General features: G+C 42.6%; 1 protein-coding gene across 1 annotated transcript in view; it reads left to right on the forward strand.

Moving 5' to 3' along the window:
* Positions 1 to 17,844, forward strand: part of WDR49 (WD repeat domain 49) — a 70,126-nt gene that overhangs the window by 15,742 nt on the left and 36,540 nt on the right. Inside the window, exons 3-7 of the mRNA XM_032776777.2 lie at positions 375 to 551; positions 1,871 to 2,045; positions 10,906 to 11,073; positions 11,562 to 11,710; positions 15,345 to 15,578. Coding sequence (XP_032632668.1) covers positions 375 to 551; positions 1,871 to 2,045; positions 10,906 to 11,073; positions 11,562 to 11,710; positions 15,345 to 15,578 — 903 coding nt within the window. The remainder of the gene's footprint in view (positions 1 to 374; positions 552 to 1,870; positions 2,046 to 10,905; positions 11,074 to 11,561; positions 11,711 to 15,344; positions 15,579 to 17,844) is intronic.

Genomic DNA, 17,844 nt, shown 5'->3' on the forward strand with positions numbered 1-17,844 from the left:
ACTGAGAGGAAGTTTCCAGCCTTTTGAATCTTCTCTAGTAAGTTTTTGCTGCCTGCTCTGGCTGGATGAGAGTAACTTTTAGTATCAGGTTTGCATAATTTTAATACCTGCAATTTTGAATTTAAAGTTCACTTTTGGAATGAACGTTCCTGCCAGCCAATTTGGTTGCTAGAATACAAAAAGGGAACCTAAAGGAGTTTTAAATGTAGGCTGTGTTATTCCAGAAAATAATTGGAGATTTTTTGTTGCAAATTTGTCTTGCTATAATTTTGACCAGTTCATTAAAGATTATATATAATCTGTTCTATGTTAAAGGATATTTTAAATGCTTAATCTAGCAATGTGGTTCTCCCCTCCCCATCTCCTTCCTCCAGATAGCTGTTGCTTTTACAAGTAAAGAGATCTGCTTCTATGATCTGAATTCCAAGCAAGGGTTGTCTTGTCAGTACAGGCTGCATGGCCTTCAGGGAACAGTGATATGTATGGACTATTGGTATAACCCTCATGATGGAGATGAAGCTATTCTAACATTGGGGGATGTCTGTGGACAGGCAAGTATGGTATAAAGAAGACTAAAAGGTTGGCACAGAGAGTTCCCTATTTCTCAGCAGATAATGTTTATTAGTGGCTGAATCATATAATTGTATCATCATTATACTTTGTCAGATAGTTATGGAATTTTCACCCTGGATTTGTTTGAGTAGTAACAGCAATCTAACATTGTAGCGACTGATAAAGTCAGAAAGCCGGCCCATTCTTGAATAAAATGCTAAAGTAAATGACGATATTAAAAAAAATTCCAAGTAGCACACACTGATACTATGCACAGTATTACATATGAAAGGGCAGAATATAGATTATTGCTATGTTATAAAAGTCTTAGTGGTCACAGACAGAAATGACCTCTTGGAGCATTTAGGCCACCTCCTGCCAGTGTAGAATTATTCCCTACAGTGCATTTTCTACTATTTTGTCCAGCAATGTGATTCCTACCTCCTAGCTTGAAAGATTGAAGTCACAGCTTCACTACTAAGGAGTGTCTCCTACTATTCAAAATAAATTGTCTCAACTGCATCCCATTACTCAGTCATACACCTTATACTGCACTAAAACAGTCTGTTTCCAGACTATGTGCTTACTCCTGTCAATTGCTTTTAGATTTGTCACCCCCTTATTTGTCATATAGCCAAACTATACACATTTAGCTCTTTTAATCTCTGCTCATAAGCAAATCCCTGCAGCCTCGTTAAAGAAGATAGCCATAGCAATAATACTGGAACTCAAATATCTGCAAGTTATGAATTTGTAATAAGGTAGAGAGTTTGTGCTGTATTCAATTTAGCTACCTTGCTGTCGGCAGTGGTGGACACCACCTTGTACAAAACCCCAGTTTGAGCAGCCTCAGTCAGTCCGTGACTAAAGTCATCAGTGGCTTAAATTAAATCAACTGGGGGGAAGAAAGGCACAGTCCATAAACATAATATAAACAAGTCAAAAAGCACTTTATCGGTAGGGCTTCTACTTCTATCATTCTCCCTTGTACTTCCAAAGGTTTTTAAGTCCTTCAGAGGCAGGCTAATGCTACTGTTCTGGCAGAAAGTTGTTATCCTGTGAAGTTACAAGTTCATCTACCACCCTCCTTACCCCTCACCCTGCCTTTATACTTGGGTTTGTCCTTATTAACTACAGCCGGTGGTGGCATGTTTCTCCATAATTGACATTTCTCCCAGATGAGCTGGCCTGGGGCAGTATTTGCTGTCTGCAGGCAGAGAATGTTCTTAATCTCTTCCTGCCTCCATTTGGTATGGGGTGTGTAGGTCACCCCCCTCCCTTTTTTTTTTTGGTTAAATAAAAGTTATTTCTTTCTCAGGTTCAAGCCATTTCCTTTACTACTGCTCTGATCTCTTTGTTTGAACGACCTGCTAGCTCTGCTGAAGGTGAAGAAGCAACAGTGACCATTAGCTGGCAGGAGCTGATCTCTGGGTATCACAAATGCTGTTATACGTTAAAGCACAAACTTCATTATAAAGACTGGGTCAACCAAGGTACTGAATCTGAAAGCTTAAAAAAATCCCTTGCTGTATGTCATAATTATATTCATTACTAAAAGCTGATGGTCCGCTTGCTTTGAGAAGCTATTGCTAATTGCATGTCTAGGGAAACTGGTACTGTATCTATAGTAATGAGTATCACTAATGCTGGGAGAATTATTTTTCCTTTGAAGGCTTTCTGCTGTACACAGTTCATCTTTGCACCTGAACTCTCATGCTGAGCAGAGGGAAGCAGTTGTGGTTGCCAGGATCTGTGTAACTGCAGCCCTGTTCTCTTCATAATAACTATTCTTTTCATGTCAAGAGGTTTGTGATGGTGTACACAGATCTTTTGGTGCCCCTTGGAAAGGATCCTGAAGCCCGGCCCCAGTAGTGTCTCTGACCAGACCCTGCAAAACAGTAAAAAGCTTGGGGCACTGGGGTTAATTTCTGGGCAGGTTCAGAGACAGCTCAGGGAGGTATTACCAGCTAATTAGGTACAGCTGAGGCCATTTTGGCTAAGCACCTTAAAAGACAGGAGATAATGACATACAGGGGACCAAAAGCCAGGACAGGGAGTTCTGTGGGAAACACAGGAGCTGCCTTATATGGTTTATGCATTTTGCATATTTTGAGTTTATGTGGAAAACTACCTGTATTGTTTGGTTAAAGATTTTTGTCAACTTGGGGTGCAGTGTGATCCTGGTCCCACTGAAGTCTGTGTCAATGCTCCCATTGACTTTAATGGAGCTAGCATATCATGTTTGTTGTCAGTTGAGGATAAACTAGAACACCCCAACTCAGGGAACGTGATGTGTGCTCAAACCTGTGAATTTCTTCTTTTGAAATTCTGCCTTAGTCCTATTACAGCTTGGTGCTGGGAGTAGGATATTGGATACCCTTTGGACAAGAGAGAGGCATCATCAAATAACTAGTACAATCGCAGCAAAAAGTGCAACAGCACTAGGAGTTGCTGCTTTAGAGGTTCATCACCCTGCCCCAAGAGGGATCTGGAAGATTACTTGGCCAGTAGGGTCTGTAGGTGACAGTATTGGGCTGAATCGGGGTATCCTCTGCGACTCACTGGTACAATTCTTGTCAGACCTGTTCCTCCTGATTCCCTACCGCAGTTGGGAGCCTGAAGGATGGATTGGGCCTCTTAGTAGTTCCAGATCAAGCTTCACTCAGTTGGAGACCTATTGGACTCCACTCCACTGGAACAACAAGATGGACATTCTGACAGTGAATGCGCAAATCTGGGTTCACTGGCAAAACTCTGGTTCTATGGAAGATGTAGCTTGTATAATAGAACACTATGTCCCTGCCTGTTGGCTTAACAGGCCCCTTCTCAGGTTTGACACCAATCCCACAAGAAGAGGCCAAGCACCTGGTAATCTGAGGAATCACTGGAGTTGTCAGGGGTATGGACTCCAAGAGAGGTCTCCAGCTGGGTGGCTGGAATCTTCACCTAGATATTCCCAAGGAATCACTGGCTATGGTTTCTCTAGGGGATCAGACCATGGGGTCTGACTCAGTAATTTATTTTTGGTGTGTGGAACCAGGGCAGATTAGCTGGGGTTTCAACTCCTAGAAATAATAAAAATCAGGCCAAAGATCCTTCAAATATACTTGCTCACTTCTCCTTCTCCTTGTGAGATTTTGGTTACAAGGATTCCCTGCCCCTTTCTATAAATTAAGCAGCTGAAAGTTTATTTGTATTCATGCACACCAGGCCTCTGGACACTGGTGTTTATTCCTGAGCAGCTATATGGACCAGACTGTGCAAACCCAGGGAGGTGCATGGGGGCTGTAGCTGTCTGTATGCCTGTGCAGGAGCTGAAAGGATGGGGGGAGTGGGCAGCTCCTTTGCACTTCCCCCCCAAGGACTCTCCCATGGATCAGTCAGAATCTCTCTGTGAGTATAAAGCATAGTCATGGTGTCTGGCTCTGGAACCTACCCTAAGAAAAGCCAGCATTTTCATAACTTCAAATCAGCTTAGTCATTTCATGTTAACATGCAAGCATTTCAAAGTGTGTCTTTAAAAATCTAGTAGCCCAAAACACTGTTTACCCCAGATGACCCTGTTAGCTGCTGGGACTAGTAGGGGCATGGCTTGTTCTCTGTGTTTTACTACATCTCGGTGCTGATAGGAACACATGCTCTCTTGTAGAGCTTTCCCTTTGCTTCCCCTGAATTCAAGGGTGGGGAACAGTTGCAGTCTCTGCACTGAGCATGTACACGGCTTACTCCAGGCACCCCAGGGTTGGACATCACTCTAATGGAGCAGGGAGCAGGCAAAGCCTATTGCTGCACCACTCCTACAACTAGCCATATGGAGTGGGCTGAGGTGTGTGGGGGGAGTGGGCTGAGGTGGGGGGGAAGCAGGCTTTCCAATGTTCATTCTGCCCCCAGCAAGGCAGACAGTTAGGAACTATGCCTCCCCCAGGTGCAATGCCTTCCTGAGCATCCCCTGGGCAGGTATGGCTCTCGCTTGCTTCCTACTCAGGCCTGTGCCTAACTGCCATAACTGGGCCCACAGGGAGAGCGAGTGCTTTTTGTTTTTAACTTCATAAATTCTGAGAGAAATGTGAAATGTTCTTGTACACCTATCTAAGTAACTGCAAATAAGGCATTTAGGTCTGCTTTTATTGACATGGGAGGCAGGAAGCATGAAAGATAAATCAGCAGGGTATTATAATGAATACCCATCTAGAGTACTGCACACATTCAGCATTTAGGACAAAGGCTGTAAAGTAATACAACATTCTGATCTAGTTGTAAATGGATCCTATTAAAGTGAGTTTATTGCATTCTGAGTTGTAAATGGATCCCATTAAAATGAGTTTATTGCATTCTGAAAAAGTAAGCAGTTATGCAGTTTGAGACTCAGGTCTGGTCTACACTATGCATTTAAACCGAATTTATCAGCGTTAAACCGATTTAACCCTGCATCCGTCCACACAACGAGGCCCTTTATATCGATACAAAGGGCTCTTTAACCCGGTTTCTGTGCTCCTCCCCGACGAGAGGAGTAGCGCTGAAATCTATATTGCCATGTCGGTATTGCCCCAAATTGACGGTATTGGCCTCCGGGCGGTATTCCACAGTGCACCATTGTGACCGCTCTGGAAAGCAATCTGAACTCGGATGCACTGGCCAGGTAGACAGGAAAAAGCCCTGTGAACTTTTGAATTTCATTTCCTGTTTGCCAGTGTGAAGCTCTGATGAGCATGGGTGGCGATGCAGTCCCAAATCCAAAAGGCTCCAGCATGGACCGTACAGGAGATACTGGATCTGATCTCTGTATGCAGAGACAAATCTGTTCTATCACAGCTCCGTTACAGAAGACGAAATGACAAAGCATTGAAAAAATCTCCAGGCTATGATAGACAGAGGCCACAGCACAGTGCTGCGTGACAAGCGTAACGGAAAGCCAAAGAATCAAATTGATGTCATGGAGTAGTGGAGGGGGTATTGAGGACTCCAGCTATCCCACAGTCCCCGCAGTCTCCGAAAAGCATTTGCATCTTGGCTGAGCTCCCAATGCCTGTATGGTCAAAACACATGTCCGGGCTGGTTCAGGGTATATCTCATCAATTACCCCCCTCCACTCCAAGAAAGAAAGGGAAAAAATCGTTTCTTGACTTTTTCATGTCACCCACGTTGCTACTGCATGCTGCTGGTAGACGCGGTGCTGCGGCACTGAACAGCAGCATCTTCTCCCCTCCCCTCCCCGTGGCAGACGGTACATATGACTGCTATTCATTGTCATATCAGCCTGTGAGTGCCTGGCTGGCCTCGGTGAGGTTGGCTGGGGACGCCTGGGAAAAAATAGGAATGACTCCCAGTCATTCCCGGCAGGTACAGAAACGGCTGGTAACTGTATACATAGCAACTGGGGCTGAGCTCCATCGCCCCCTTTTTCATGTCTAAAGAAAAGATTCGGTACTGCCTGGACATATCATAGCAGCGGGAGGCTGGGCTCCTCTCCCCCGCCCCACCATTTAATGTCCTGCTTGGACTAAAGAAAAGATTCTGTACTGCCTGGACTATCATAGCACTGGAGGCTTCTCCCCCTCATTTACTCACTAAAAGTCAGTGTTTCTTATTCCTGCATTCTTTATTACTTCATCACACAAATGGGGGACACTGCAATGGTAGCCCAGGAGGTTGGGGGAGAGGGAAGCAACAGGTGGGGTTGTTGCAGGGCACCCCTAGAATGGCATGCAGGTCATCATTTCGCGGGACCTGACATGGAGCGGCTGTGCTCTCTGGTTCTTGGTACACTGGTTTCTCTAGTACACTTGCCCCATATTCTAGGCAGGACTGACTCTATTTTTAGATAAAAGTAAAGGGGAATGACCTGGGAGTCAGAAATGATTGTTTGCCGTTGCTTTCATGGAGGAACGATTGAGTGACGACATTTATCCAGAATCACCTGCAACACTGTTTTTGCACCATCATGCATTGGGATCTCAACCCAGAATTCCAATGGGCGGGGGAGACTGCGGGAACTATGGGATAGCTACAGGATAGATACCCACAGTGCAACACTCCAGAGATCAACGCTAGCCTCGGTACATGGATGCACACCGCCAAATTATTGTGCTTTGTGTGGCCGTGTGCACTCGACTTTATACAATCTCTTACAAAACCGGTTTATGTAAAATCGGAATAATTCTGTAGTGTAGACACACCCTCAGAACACCTAGTAGTGTCTAGAAGGACTTTTTGCTCTATCTGCACACAGAAATGCATCATGCTGGGGCACAGATCCTGGCACTCCATTAAAGCAACGTATTTATCCAAATGGATGTATGGCATGGATTTCCTGATGTGCTCAGCTGCACCATACTTGGGGAGACTATGCAGCTGGTAGTGTCAAAAAGTACCTTCCAAAAGAGTTTCTCAAACCAGCTCAGGCTTCTTATTACTAGCCTGTGTTATCTAGTGCAACTCCCAGCAGAAGTAAAGAGCTCCTCTACCCTGTCCTACTGAGTGTTAAATCCATATTATTCTTCAATATGACCTGTGATGGCATCTGAATGACACCTCCAGGTAATTCTTGGGTTTGTCTTTCTCATCTCTTCTTCATTTTCTCGGCTGAACTATTATGTAGTGCTGCGTTGAACCCAATGTACATGCAGACCTAAATCTTGAGGTGCCTGAGCTCCAACATCTCCCATTTTAAGGTGAATAGTCTGCAAAAGCATTTCACGATTCTTCTGGATCAGCTGTATTATATCAATGCAATAAGTAATACTAGTGTTTACTGTTCCATCACCTGGCTGACCACTTCTTAGGTCTCTTTGTAATAAACTTGTATTTTCCTTTTTCTGTTTTCAGGCTAGTATGCTTGGTCTTGTCCTCACTGACAAACTCCAGATAATGTCTCCATTTTTTATTTGTTACAACCCCTGAAGGACATACAAACCACCACCAGAAAGACTCTTTGCAACACCTCTTCAAAGCTTCTCATATCTGATGAGTTCAGCCTCTCTTTAAGTTTGCATCTTGGAATTCTTTCTGTAGCCCTTCCTGGAACTGATTTTTTTTTTTACTGAGACCCCGTCAGTATTTTGGCATTCAAAATCGCATAATTAGCTGGTTTTAGTCTTGGTGCTTAGGCCTATTGAAGTCAATGGAATGGCTCCTGTTGACTTAGTGGTCTTTGGATAAAGCCTTTACTAAGGCTGATGGGTGAAATTCACTGTTGTGCAGAGGGCTAGCTCAAGGTCAATACACTACATAATCCCTATGTTGAGGATTTAAGTGGTGTGTCGGCCTTGCCATGGGCCTTGCTTAGGAGTGAATTTCACTCTATTTGTTAGTTACCACCCAATCCCCGGCTAAACAATTTCAGTTCAAAGTTCACTTCTTAACTGCTCCCAATCTATAGGTACTTTCCCCTGGATTCTGAATTGTCCATATAATTCTCTCCAAGCATCAGAATTTTTCATTTCCACTTTATCTTTAACAAACAAACACCTAAACCCTTCTCACAGAACCGCTCATGGAGCACTGTAATAGAAGTACATCCATCTTTACAGAAAGGATTTTTTCTCTCTTCTCGGATTGAAGATGTATAATTTTTCATTTTGAATGGAGAATATGTCAGATGTGGTATTAAATTATCTTGAAATACTGATCAAGGGGAGGTAGCGGGAGGAGGGAATTACACATACTCAAGGGGCTTTAAATAAGTGAGGAGGCCATTGTTGCTAACAAGTGGTTCATATATAAAAGAGGAGATGACAGAACACAAGAAGCCTCAAAGCAGTGCAATATGGATAGATTCCAAACATACCTGAGTTACCACAAGGACAAAGAAGTTAAGGAGGAAAAAAGAGAGAAGCATAAATAGAGGGAATAAATAGAAGCGCAACATTTCCAAATTATGTTGGATTCTTGAGAACATGCATGTGTTAAAGTTGAGGGGAAAGTAACAGAAGAAACAGGATAGCTTGTAAAGGCAGAGGTAGAACCTGAGACTTTGATAAAATACTTTATAGATAGTTAATGTCATTTTGATGTCCTATACTCTGTCTAGGGCCGGTGCAACCATTTAGGCAACATAGGCAGTCACCTAGGGCGCTGGGATTTGGGGGGCACCATTTTCTTTGGCAGCGACTGCTGTGGCCAGATCTTCAGCCACCCCAGTCGCCGCTGGCATTTAGGCGGAGGGAGCTGGGGCAGGGGAGCACGGGGAGGGCTGCCTGCAGCAAGAAAGTGGGGGCGGCACACAGGAGAACTCCCCGTCCCAGCTCACCCCTGCCCCACCTCCTCCCAGAGCATGCTGTGGCTGCTTCACTTCTCCTGCCTCCCAGGCTTGCTGCGCCTAAGCTGAGTTGGGCCTAGGATAGGAGTTGGGAAATGCTTGCTCAGCATGGCATGTTCCCCTTTCAGAACAGTGATCCTTACCCTAAAAAAATCCATCTGAACAAGCACTAACTCCCTCTTCCTGGCTTTTGTAGAACACACATGAACTGTAGTTGCCTGGGGGAGCAGGACAGCCAATCACAGTGTGGCTTGTTGCCATTGCCAAAAAGACGAAACAGAGGGGCTCAGACCCACATAGGAATCTGAATGTGATCTGAGATCCACAAGGTCTTAAGTGACAATTCCAGAGGATCTTTGACTTCTCTTAAACTTGCTGGCCCATGGGATCGTGCACCTTGCTGGCTGTTCTACAAAAGCTATTGAACCATGGAGAGCCATGTGACACCATTTGCAAAGATGAACACTTACTACAACAAAAGGGATTCCTTAGTTAAAGGTGCATCAATGAGAATGGAAAATAGAGGGTCCACTTTCCATCAGTTTTAATTTGTGATACTGCCTCTATTGTGGGGCTGTATTCTGCATTTGCAAGGACTTGCTGATCTAATTAGGTCTTCTAATAGGTCACTAATTTTTTCTGATAATATCAGAGGGTAACGGTAGGATTTCCCATGTTTGTGAATGGAATAAAATTGTTCATCATGCTTATTGGAAGAACACTTTGGGTCAGATCATTACCTGGTGTAAAATAGTGTAAGTGCAAATGAAACCAATAGAGCTGTACTAATTTACAGCAGCTGAGGATCTGGACATAGAGAATATTTTATAGAGCACTTTCCAAGGACAAAGCTATTCATTGCAAAACATTTGGAAATAAAATTACTTTTTTTCAATGCAGATTCAGATGTTTTCATGGCCATAGTTTGGTTGTTTCCCTAACTTCCGTTTGCCATTAAGAAGCCTTTTCTGTCTCAATCTGCCCCTTTTCTCCTTCTCCATGCACACGAGCATTTTAATTTGCCACATACTTTGATGATATGGAAATTCCTTTAACCTCACCTTTTAGTCAGACATCCTTCAAGGAGCTTGACTTACAATACAGTTTAGTCAGAAACGAGTTTATATCTTTGTAACAAACTGTGCAAATCACCAAGCTCCTGAAACATACATCTTGTTCCCACAAAAGTCACTTATAACCTCCATAATCAAGTCCTAGAGCAACACTCTCTGAGTTTAAGATTTCCAATTTGTCTTTCCTGATGGATGCAGAGCAAGAATTGTAACAGCATTTGAATTTTAAGTGGAAATATAACAAAGTCATTTCCCAGATATTTGCACCTTTTGATCACCCAGTAATTATACTGTAGCATTACCATGTATTTGTGTAGGAATAATTATTGTATAATGCAGACTTTAGATTTCAGTATCGCTTTACTGAATTAAGACTCACTAGCCTAGTAACTTGGGACCATATTGTGTCACCAGTTTTATATCCAAGCTGCTCAGGATTTAGAAACCAATGGCAAAGCTCTGTAGTTCAGAAGAGATTACTGCAAGGAGAGTTAGCTGTTACCAGTATATAGTGTTCTGTATGGTTCATTAAGTCTCTATACCAAAAATGTAAATGAGACTTCATTGTATTAGCAAAGCAGTGTGATGTATTTTTACCACGTTTCTGTTAGATTTCTTTCTTGTCCAATTACAAAGTATTGAACACCTTCTAATACCACTGAACTTCTTGAGAGCTGAAGCCACTGAGCATCTTATTAGACCCACACCGTATATTGTACGTCCTTGTCATCTATGGACTCGTTGCTGAAATGTGCTGAGAACTCTGGCCACAATCCAGCAAAGCACTTAAGTGTGTGAGCAGTCCTGGATCAGATCCAGAGGGCTCAGCACCTTGCAGGATTGAGTCCTGCAGGGATGATCCAAACCCTTTTGAAGTCAAGGTTAGTTTTCTCCCTGACATTAATAGTTTTTTTTAATTAGGCTTAGATTTAATATACCTTGTTCTTTATTAAACTAGCTCTGATTGAATGGTATTAAAAGAAATCAATTCAAAGGTTTTCTTTTTCTTTTCTCACCAATTAGTTGCATACAGCTCTTCTTTTGATGCCTTTATTTCCAGTACAACCAGTAATGTTAATACACTGGTGCTGGCTTGGAGAGAAAAATTAAAGCCTCGTCTGAAAACTACATCCTTCGACATTGCCCGGGGAATTAATGCTTTTGACTTCCACTCTCGACTCAACTTAATTGGTACGTTTTAAAAAACTGACTAATTTATGTTCTATAGTAAAGCCTAAGGGGCCAAGAAAACTGTATTCTGTATGTGTACATATATAGGCATTTTCTTCCTTTGTATGCATTCTGCCTGCAAAAGTGAATGACCGAGTCCTAGTGTTTTATATGTATGTGATGATGTTTTATATTTCCAGCTTATGAAGTGGAAGACAAATTAGCTGGGGGGAAAGGCATAGAGAAATTTCTGCCCAAAAAGTGCAAGTTTAGGGAAGTTCTGAGTAACTGCAGGTGTGATTACAATGGAAACTGTTCTGCATTATTAATTATTGCAGTCACTACCATTTTCACATATTCACTTGTAACATAAACACATTCTCATTTATCAAAGCAATTATTGCTGTGTGTTTCAGAGAGATGGCAGTTCCTTTATTATTAATTAAAATAAAATCCCCTTTCAAGAGTACTTTTAGTTTTAATCTATTTTGCTTTGTAATTGTGAACAGCTACTGCTGGCATTAATCACCGAGTTTGCCTCTGGAACCCCTACGTTACCTCGAAACCTGCTGGAGTTCTTCAAGGTCATTCAGCCAGTGTAATAGCTGTTCAGTTCATTACTGAGCACAAACAGCTTTTCAGCTTCTCAAAGGACAAGGTAAACATAGAAACTGCCTACCGGGCCCGATCCTGCCATCCCTGCATTGGCAAACAGAATTGGATCCACAAAATATGCCAGCAGCTCCCATTGTGACATGATTAAATTTTTGAAAAACCCAACATGTGAGAATCTGGCCATTTGTTTTGGTGCCTAGTTGAGAGCTGAGCTCTTCTGAGAATATGACCCCAGTTGTGGATGCTAAACTTTCTTGAAAATATGATCCATGATGTGTCTCAGTGCTGGTCTCCACTAGAAAATTAGTTCGAAGCAGCTATGTCATTGAGGGGTGCAAAAAACCCACACTCCTGAGTGAGGTAGTTAAGCTGATCTAAGCCCCCATGTAGGCAGTGCTGGGTCAAAGGATGAATTCTTATGTCAACCTAGCTACTGCCTCTGAGGGAGGCGGATTACTTATGCCAATGGGAAGTAGTGTCTGTGCTCTCAGGAAGGTGGATTGCCTAGCCCATCTGTGTAAGTCGTGTCTAGCTAAAGCGCTACAGCAGCAGAGCTGCAGCTGTGCCACTGTAGTGTTTTAAAAGTAGACAGGCCTTAGTTCATTTTCACACTCAACATTTTTCTAATGCTAATTTGAGATTGTGATCCAGGTTTGTCATTGTAAAGGCAAGAAAGGATCAAAACCTGAGCAGAACAAGCAGGGACGGCTCTAGGTATTTTGCCGCCCCAACCACAGCAGGCAGGCTTCCTTCGGCAGCTTGCTTGCGGGAGGTCCCCGGTCCCGTGGCTTCGGTGTACTCACCGCCGAATTGCTGCTGAATCTGTGGGACCGGCGGACCTCCTGCAGGCAAGCAGCAGAAAGCTGCCTGACTGCCGCCCTCGCAGGGACTACCAGGGCACCCCCCCTGACTTGCCGCCCCAGGCATGTGCTTGGAGTGCTGGTGCTTGGAACTGCTCCTGGAACAAGTGAGGCCAGCACCAATATTAAACACTACGGTATCTCTTTCAATTGCCGTATTAAAACTGTGTTTTCTTTTTCATTGCTAAACCATTATGCTATACACAGAACAGTGCTTGTTGTTCTTGGCATTAGTATGAATCTATTTCACTCTGACGCATGCATGGTAATCTGAGTCTCCACGTCTATATAATAAACAACAAGCCCCCTCTGCTACCAAGAGCACATTCTGATTTACTACCAGCAGAAACCACAACAAACTTCTGCCATCCGATGTTATGTGGCATGAGAGGGATGCAAAGAGATAATATTCACCATTTTAAAAGGCAGAATTTTGACAGCACAAGAGAAATTCTGAGTCACTGATTGCACCCATGTTTTGTAATGGATAATTCATGGCGATAGTGGGTTTGTTTTAAACAGCACAAAAGTCACATGTTTTAACACTTGAATCAATGTATTGCTTATGAATTGAGATGTGTTCACAGACCTGGAGACAGAAGCTCCATATCCATAGAACAGATTCAGTATGGGAATACTCAGGATTCCAACTAGGACTGGGTCAAGATGGCAGCCCTCCAGGCCCTATCGCTCCATGGCTACTCATTTTCTCCCCAGTGGGCTTGTTTCTTGCTTGTCTCTGTATTATTTACTTGATGCTTTTGCCTATCCAGCCCACCCTCTGGTAGTGTTCCGGGATTTACCACACTGCTGTGACAACTTTTAAATAACTGCGTCACCTAATGCTTGGGTTTTTGAAATAGATGAGACCTGCTGTATGCGAAGATGTAATAAAGCCTCCTGTCCCAAACCTGGACTTTAGCGTCCAAAATCTGGGGCTTTATTGAAACTCCCCCAAGCTCACTACCAGCTTGGATATTCTCGCTGCCACCAGGTCAGGAATTATAGGGCCTGACCCCCCTTTCCTCTCTCTGGTGTCCCCAACCCTTCCTTTGGGGGACCCCCAAGACCCAGACCCCTGGGTCTCTCTCTCTCTCCTCTCCCAGCTTCCCCCCCTTTCCTGGGTTAGCCGGTGCAATGCTATACTTCACTCCTTGAATACAACCGGAGAGGCAATCTAGCTTCCCCGAGGCTAGGCATTCACCTAGTCAGCTCACACAAGAGATTCCCCCTCCCTTTGTCCTGCAGCCTTTCCCGCCCTGGGACAATAGGAAGGTGAGACACAGAGTTTGGGCTTTTCCCTCCCCCCTCTGCCTCACTAGGAAAAGAAACTTCCACAAGGTTTAAAAAGAAAACTTTATAGAAAAAAAAGAAAGAAAATATAAAACAACAATCTTGCATTAAGAAACTCAATACAGGCTCTTGCTTATAAGAAAATATGAATAAACAGTCTGATTTAAAAGATAGCCCGATTAAACCAGTCCAACAAATCAACATACATGTAAATACAACACAAAGCTCATCATAGCCGAATTACTTTGCTTTCCTTTGTACTCACAGATGTTTAGGAGAATATTTGAGATAAGAGGGAGATAGAAGGAAACTTGTTTACCCATAGCCGAGAAAACAACAAAGACCCCGAGTATACAAATTCCCGCCCCTGACTTTACACAATCCAGTTCTCTGATTGGTCTTCTGGTCAGGTGTTTGGTTACCCTTTCCAGGTAAAAGAAACTTAACCCTTACCTTACCTATCTACTTATGACAGAAGACCTGTAGGCTCAATGAGTTTGGATGCACGTCTAATGACCATTGCTCTGGAGAGGGGCTTTAACTTAGCACATTAGTACATTTGTTAGTCTTTGCTTCTGGTGAGAAACCCAGTGCAAAAAAGAGAGCCAGGTTAGTGAGGCACACTAAGGCAAGTGCATTGGCAATGCTGTTTGAAGAAGCTTGCATAGCAACTACTTCTCTGCATCCACTTGCTGATATATTGCTGCATTATGCTTTCAAAAAAGCTAAAAAATAGCTCCTTTTTATTCTCCTCTAGAATGGGCCATTTCTTATTAGCTATAGCTGTTGTATATTTATAATGAGCCTTTACAGTCTACCAAGTAAATAATGGCATAAAAATTACCTTTTTATTTATATACACAACAGACCATTTGCCACTAAGCTGTTAGTTTCATGTGTCAACACTCATACTGTTCTATGAGAGAGATTTTTATTTTAACTGTTCCTAACCTCCCTTAGTGGATGCAAAGCTCATATGTAACACTTCCAACTCCCTGAGGACACTAGCACAATATAGGCACAACAAGGTTGATATTTCAACCTTGTTCTGACTATTCTGACTCACTAATTGTTTTTCTAAGGGTAACTGCCAGAGGCTTTTAGACAACAGTGGCTCTGATTCTCCTCTCAACTACACCGGTATAAACCAGGAAACCAGTGGTGTTACAGTGATGTAAAACCTTGGACAAGTCACTGTTTCCACTCCACCCTTTCTCTGTCTTGTCTGCTAAACTGAAAACTCCTCAGCACAGAGGTTGCCTCATGCATTTGTACAATGGCTGGCACAACAGGGCCCTGACCTTGGTTATAATACAAATATCAATAAAACAAAATATTCACTGAAAACCCTTTCTAAAATAAACTGAACAAACATGGTTTCTTTCCTCTTGTATTTTGTGGTAGATGTTAATAGGCAAATGAAGCAAGCCAGAGCTATCACTGCAATAACTATTGATTGCAGTGCATTCTGAAGCAAAAAAAAAATGGAGATAATGTGTGATTTCTTCATCATTATGTGCACAGGTGTTAAGGCTCTGGGATATTCAGCATCAGCTGTGCATCCAGAGGATTGCGGGCTCATTTCCAAAGAGTCTGGACTTCCAATCCGCCCTTTATTTTAATGAAGCTCACGGACGGCTTATTATCTCATTTAATAACCAGCTGATGTTACTGGAAATGAAGCAGGAAACCAGCAGAAAGGTCACAAGTCACGGGAAAGCAGTTACTTGTGTTCTTTACAATTCAGTCTTTAAGCAGGTAAAGTGTGGGGGGGAGGGAATAAAGAACCTTTCTGCATTTTCCTGATAAGGAACTTGAAAATGTGCATTACTACAAGGTGATTTTATTAATCTGATTTCAGAAAGTTAAATTAGAGAGGGAGAGACCATTTACTTTTGGTGAAAATTATTTCATACTAAAGCATGCTAATTACAGTCTCTGTATGACTTACTGCAAAGGACTGTGGGTATTCTAGTATCCCAACAGTTTAATTTAACTAGTAAACTACCTGCTTTCTTTAAACCTTCTATCATCTTTGAAAAGTGGTTTGGTTTCCAATAAAGGTTCAGTGTTAAAAAGTGATATAAGATATCAGTGTACCCAACATTTCTAAGAAACACAGATGATAAAAATAAAACCACTATTGTGAGATGACCTAGGGTTATCTCTGGTGTAGGTTAGTCCTGGTATAACTGCCAATTGCAAATGAACTTGATTATAAAATTCCTCTTTATAGCCACCTTACAGTATCCCTGAGGATAGTTCTGAAATATGCATGAAATGTAATTAGTGAAGATTCATTTTTGCTAGAACATTTTACACAAATGGCATACTGTGGAAGACCTGGATGTATTCATAATAAAATGATTCAGTTAAATGTAATACCACTTGGTATGCGTTAAGAGTGTTGTTTGTCTTCACAGTGCTTTAATGATGCACTGCAGTCTTTGGTATCAGAGCACTACCTGCATCTCAATGAAGAACCACAGTTACTATACAGGGAAATGTCTCTGTGATAGATTTTCCTGAGTTCTGCCCAACCAGCCCCTTTTATCTACAGATTGAGATTCAGCTAAGGCAAACCTCAGAGCACAAAGTGGTGTGATATGGAGTATCAACAGATCATCATGGGTTTTTGGTGGCAATTTGTTTGGTACAAATGAGCGTTTAAAGCATGGTAGCGGTAGCCTGAGTGATTAAAAGAAAAAGAAAAAAAAGCAGCTTTCCTGCATGCGGTCAAAGAAACAACCCATGCTGTAAATTAAACAATAAAAAAAGCCCACTTTGGTGGAACAGACAATGAATTTACATTAAAAATAAATGTTTGCATTTGTTCAAGCTTTAGAAACCCACCCAGTCTAAGGGAATGTAGTTTATTATATTATCACTAGGGAAGTATTGCTGTATTCCTCTTCTGCTAGAAGCTTGTGTGTTTAGGAAAAGCCCCTTTACATAGAATTACTTTTTAAAATGCCACTCATGGGGCCAAATTTTGTTGCAAAATCATTATAGTTTATACAGGTGACCAGTCTAATTCAGCTGCACTGGATAACTTATGGAGAACTTTAATTTTTTCATTGCAAAATATGGTGTGTATTTAGATCAGCAAGACTAGTTTGTGAGATGGGTACTGGAGCATTCCTTCTAGGCACTAGGGGTTAAAGGGAAGCAGGATAACCAATTATGGCCTGACTCTGCGATCTGTAGTATGGAAGTGAACTGTAGCACAGATGTGAAGCCCTGTTGAAGTCAGTGGGGCTTCACGTGGATGAGGCAGCCTTCTAGGCACTGTGAATTGCAGGATTGAGATTTTAAGGTAGTGGAAGCCCCTGTCACATGTTGTTGAGCTTTAATCCATTCAGATCTCACAAGCCAAACATGACTGGACTGGGTCAGCAGAATTTGGCTGGTCCAGGAAGGAATAGTCTCAGTGGCTGGTCCTTAAACCAGTACTGAAGAAATGCCTCAGCTTGGAGTTAAGGTGAAATGTGCTGCTAAAGGTGCTTTGCTTTAAGATGTGAAACTGATGTCCTGACCTCTTGTAATCACTGGAGAGCTTGTGGTGCTTTTTGAAAGAGTAGGGTTTTTAGGCTGGGTGTCCTGGCCAGATTCTAACTCTGCTCATTGCATTCTGCCTACCTAAATCCCTCTTGCATCTCCACTTGGCTGACATAGTCTTCATTTCATTCGTTAAACAGTTGTGCATTGTGACTGTGTGGTGTTAAAGAGGGGTCATGTTTTCAACCTTGTGGTAGCTGCATTTCATTGAGGAATGATAGGATGCTTGTACCTTTTGTGTTTAAGTTTCCAAAACCATTTAGGACATGGTAAAATATTATAATATAGATTTTTATTATTAATAAAAATACTGATTAGCCAGGGCCCAAGCAGGGCTTGTGTCCCATGACATCGCTATGATGAGCATACCAGCTGCACTGGCTCTGGTGAGAGGGAGTGCCTTGGAATTCTCTGTGTACTAGGCATTGGACAAGCCAGGGAATCAGAGGTGGGTGAGTGGGTCAGA

This window comes from Chelonoidis abingdonii, chromosome 8, assembly GCF_003597395.2.
Source record: "Chelonoidis abingdonii isolate Lonesome George chromosome 8, CheloAbing_2.0, whole genome shotgun sequence".
NCBI classification, from domain to species: Eukaryota; Metazoa; Chordata; order Testudines; family Testudinidae; genus Chelonoidis; species Chelonoidis abingdonii.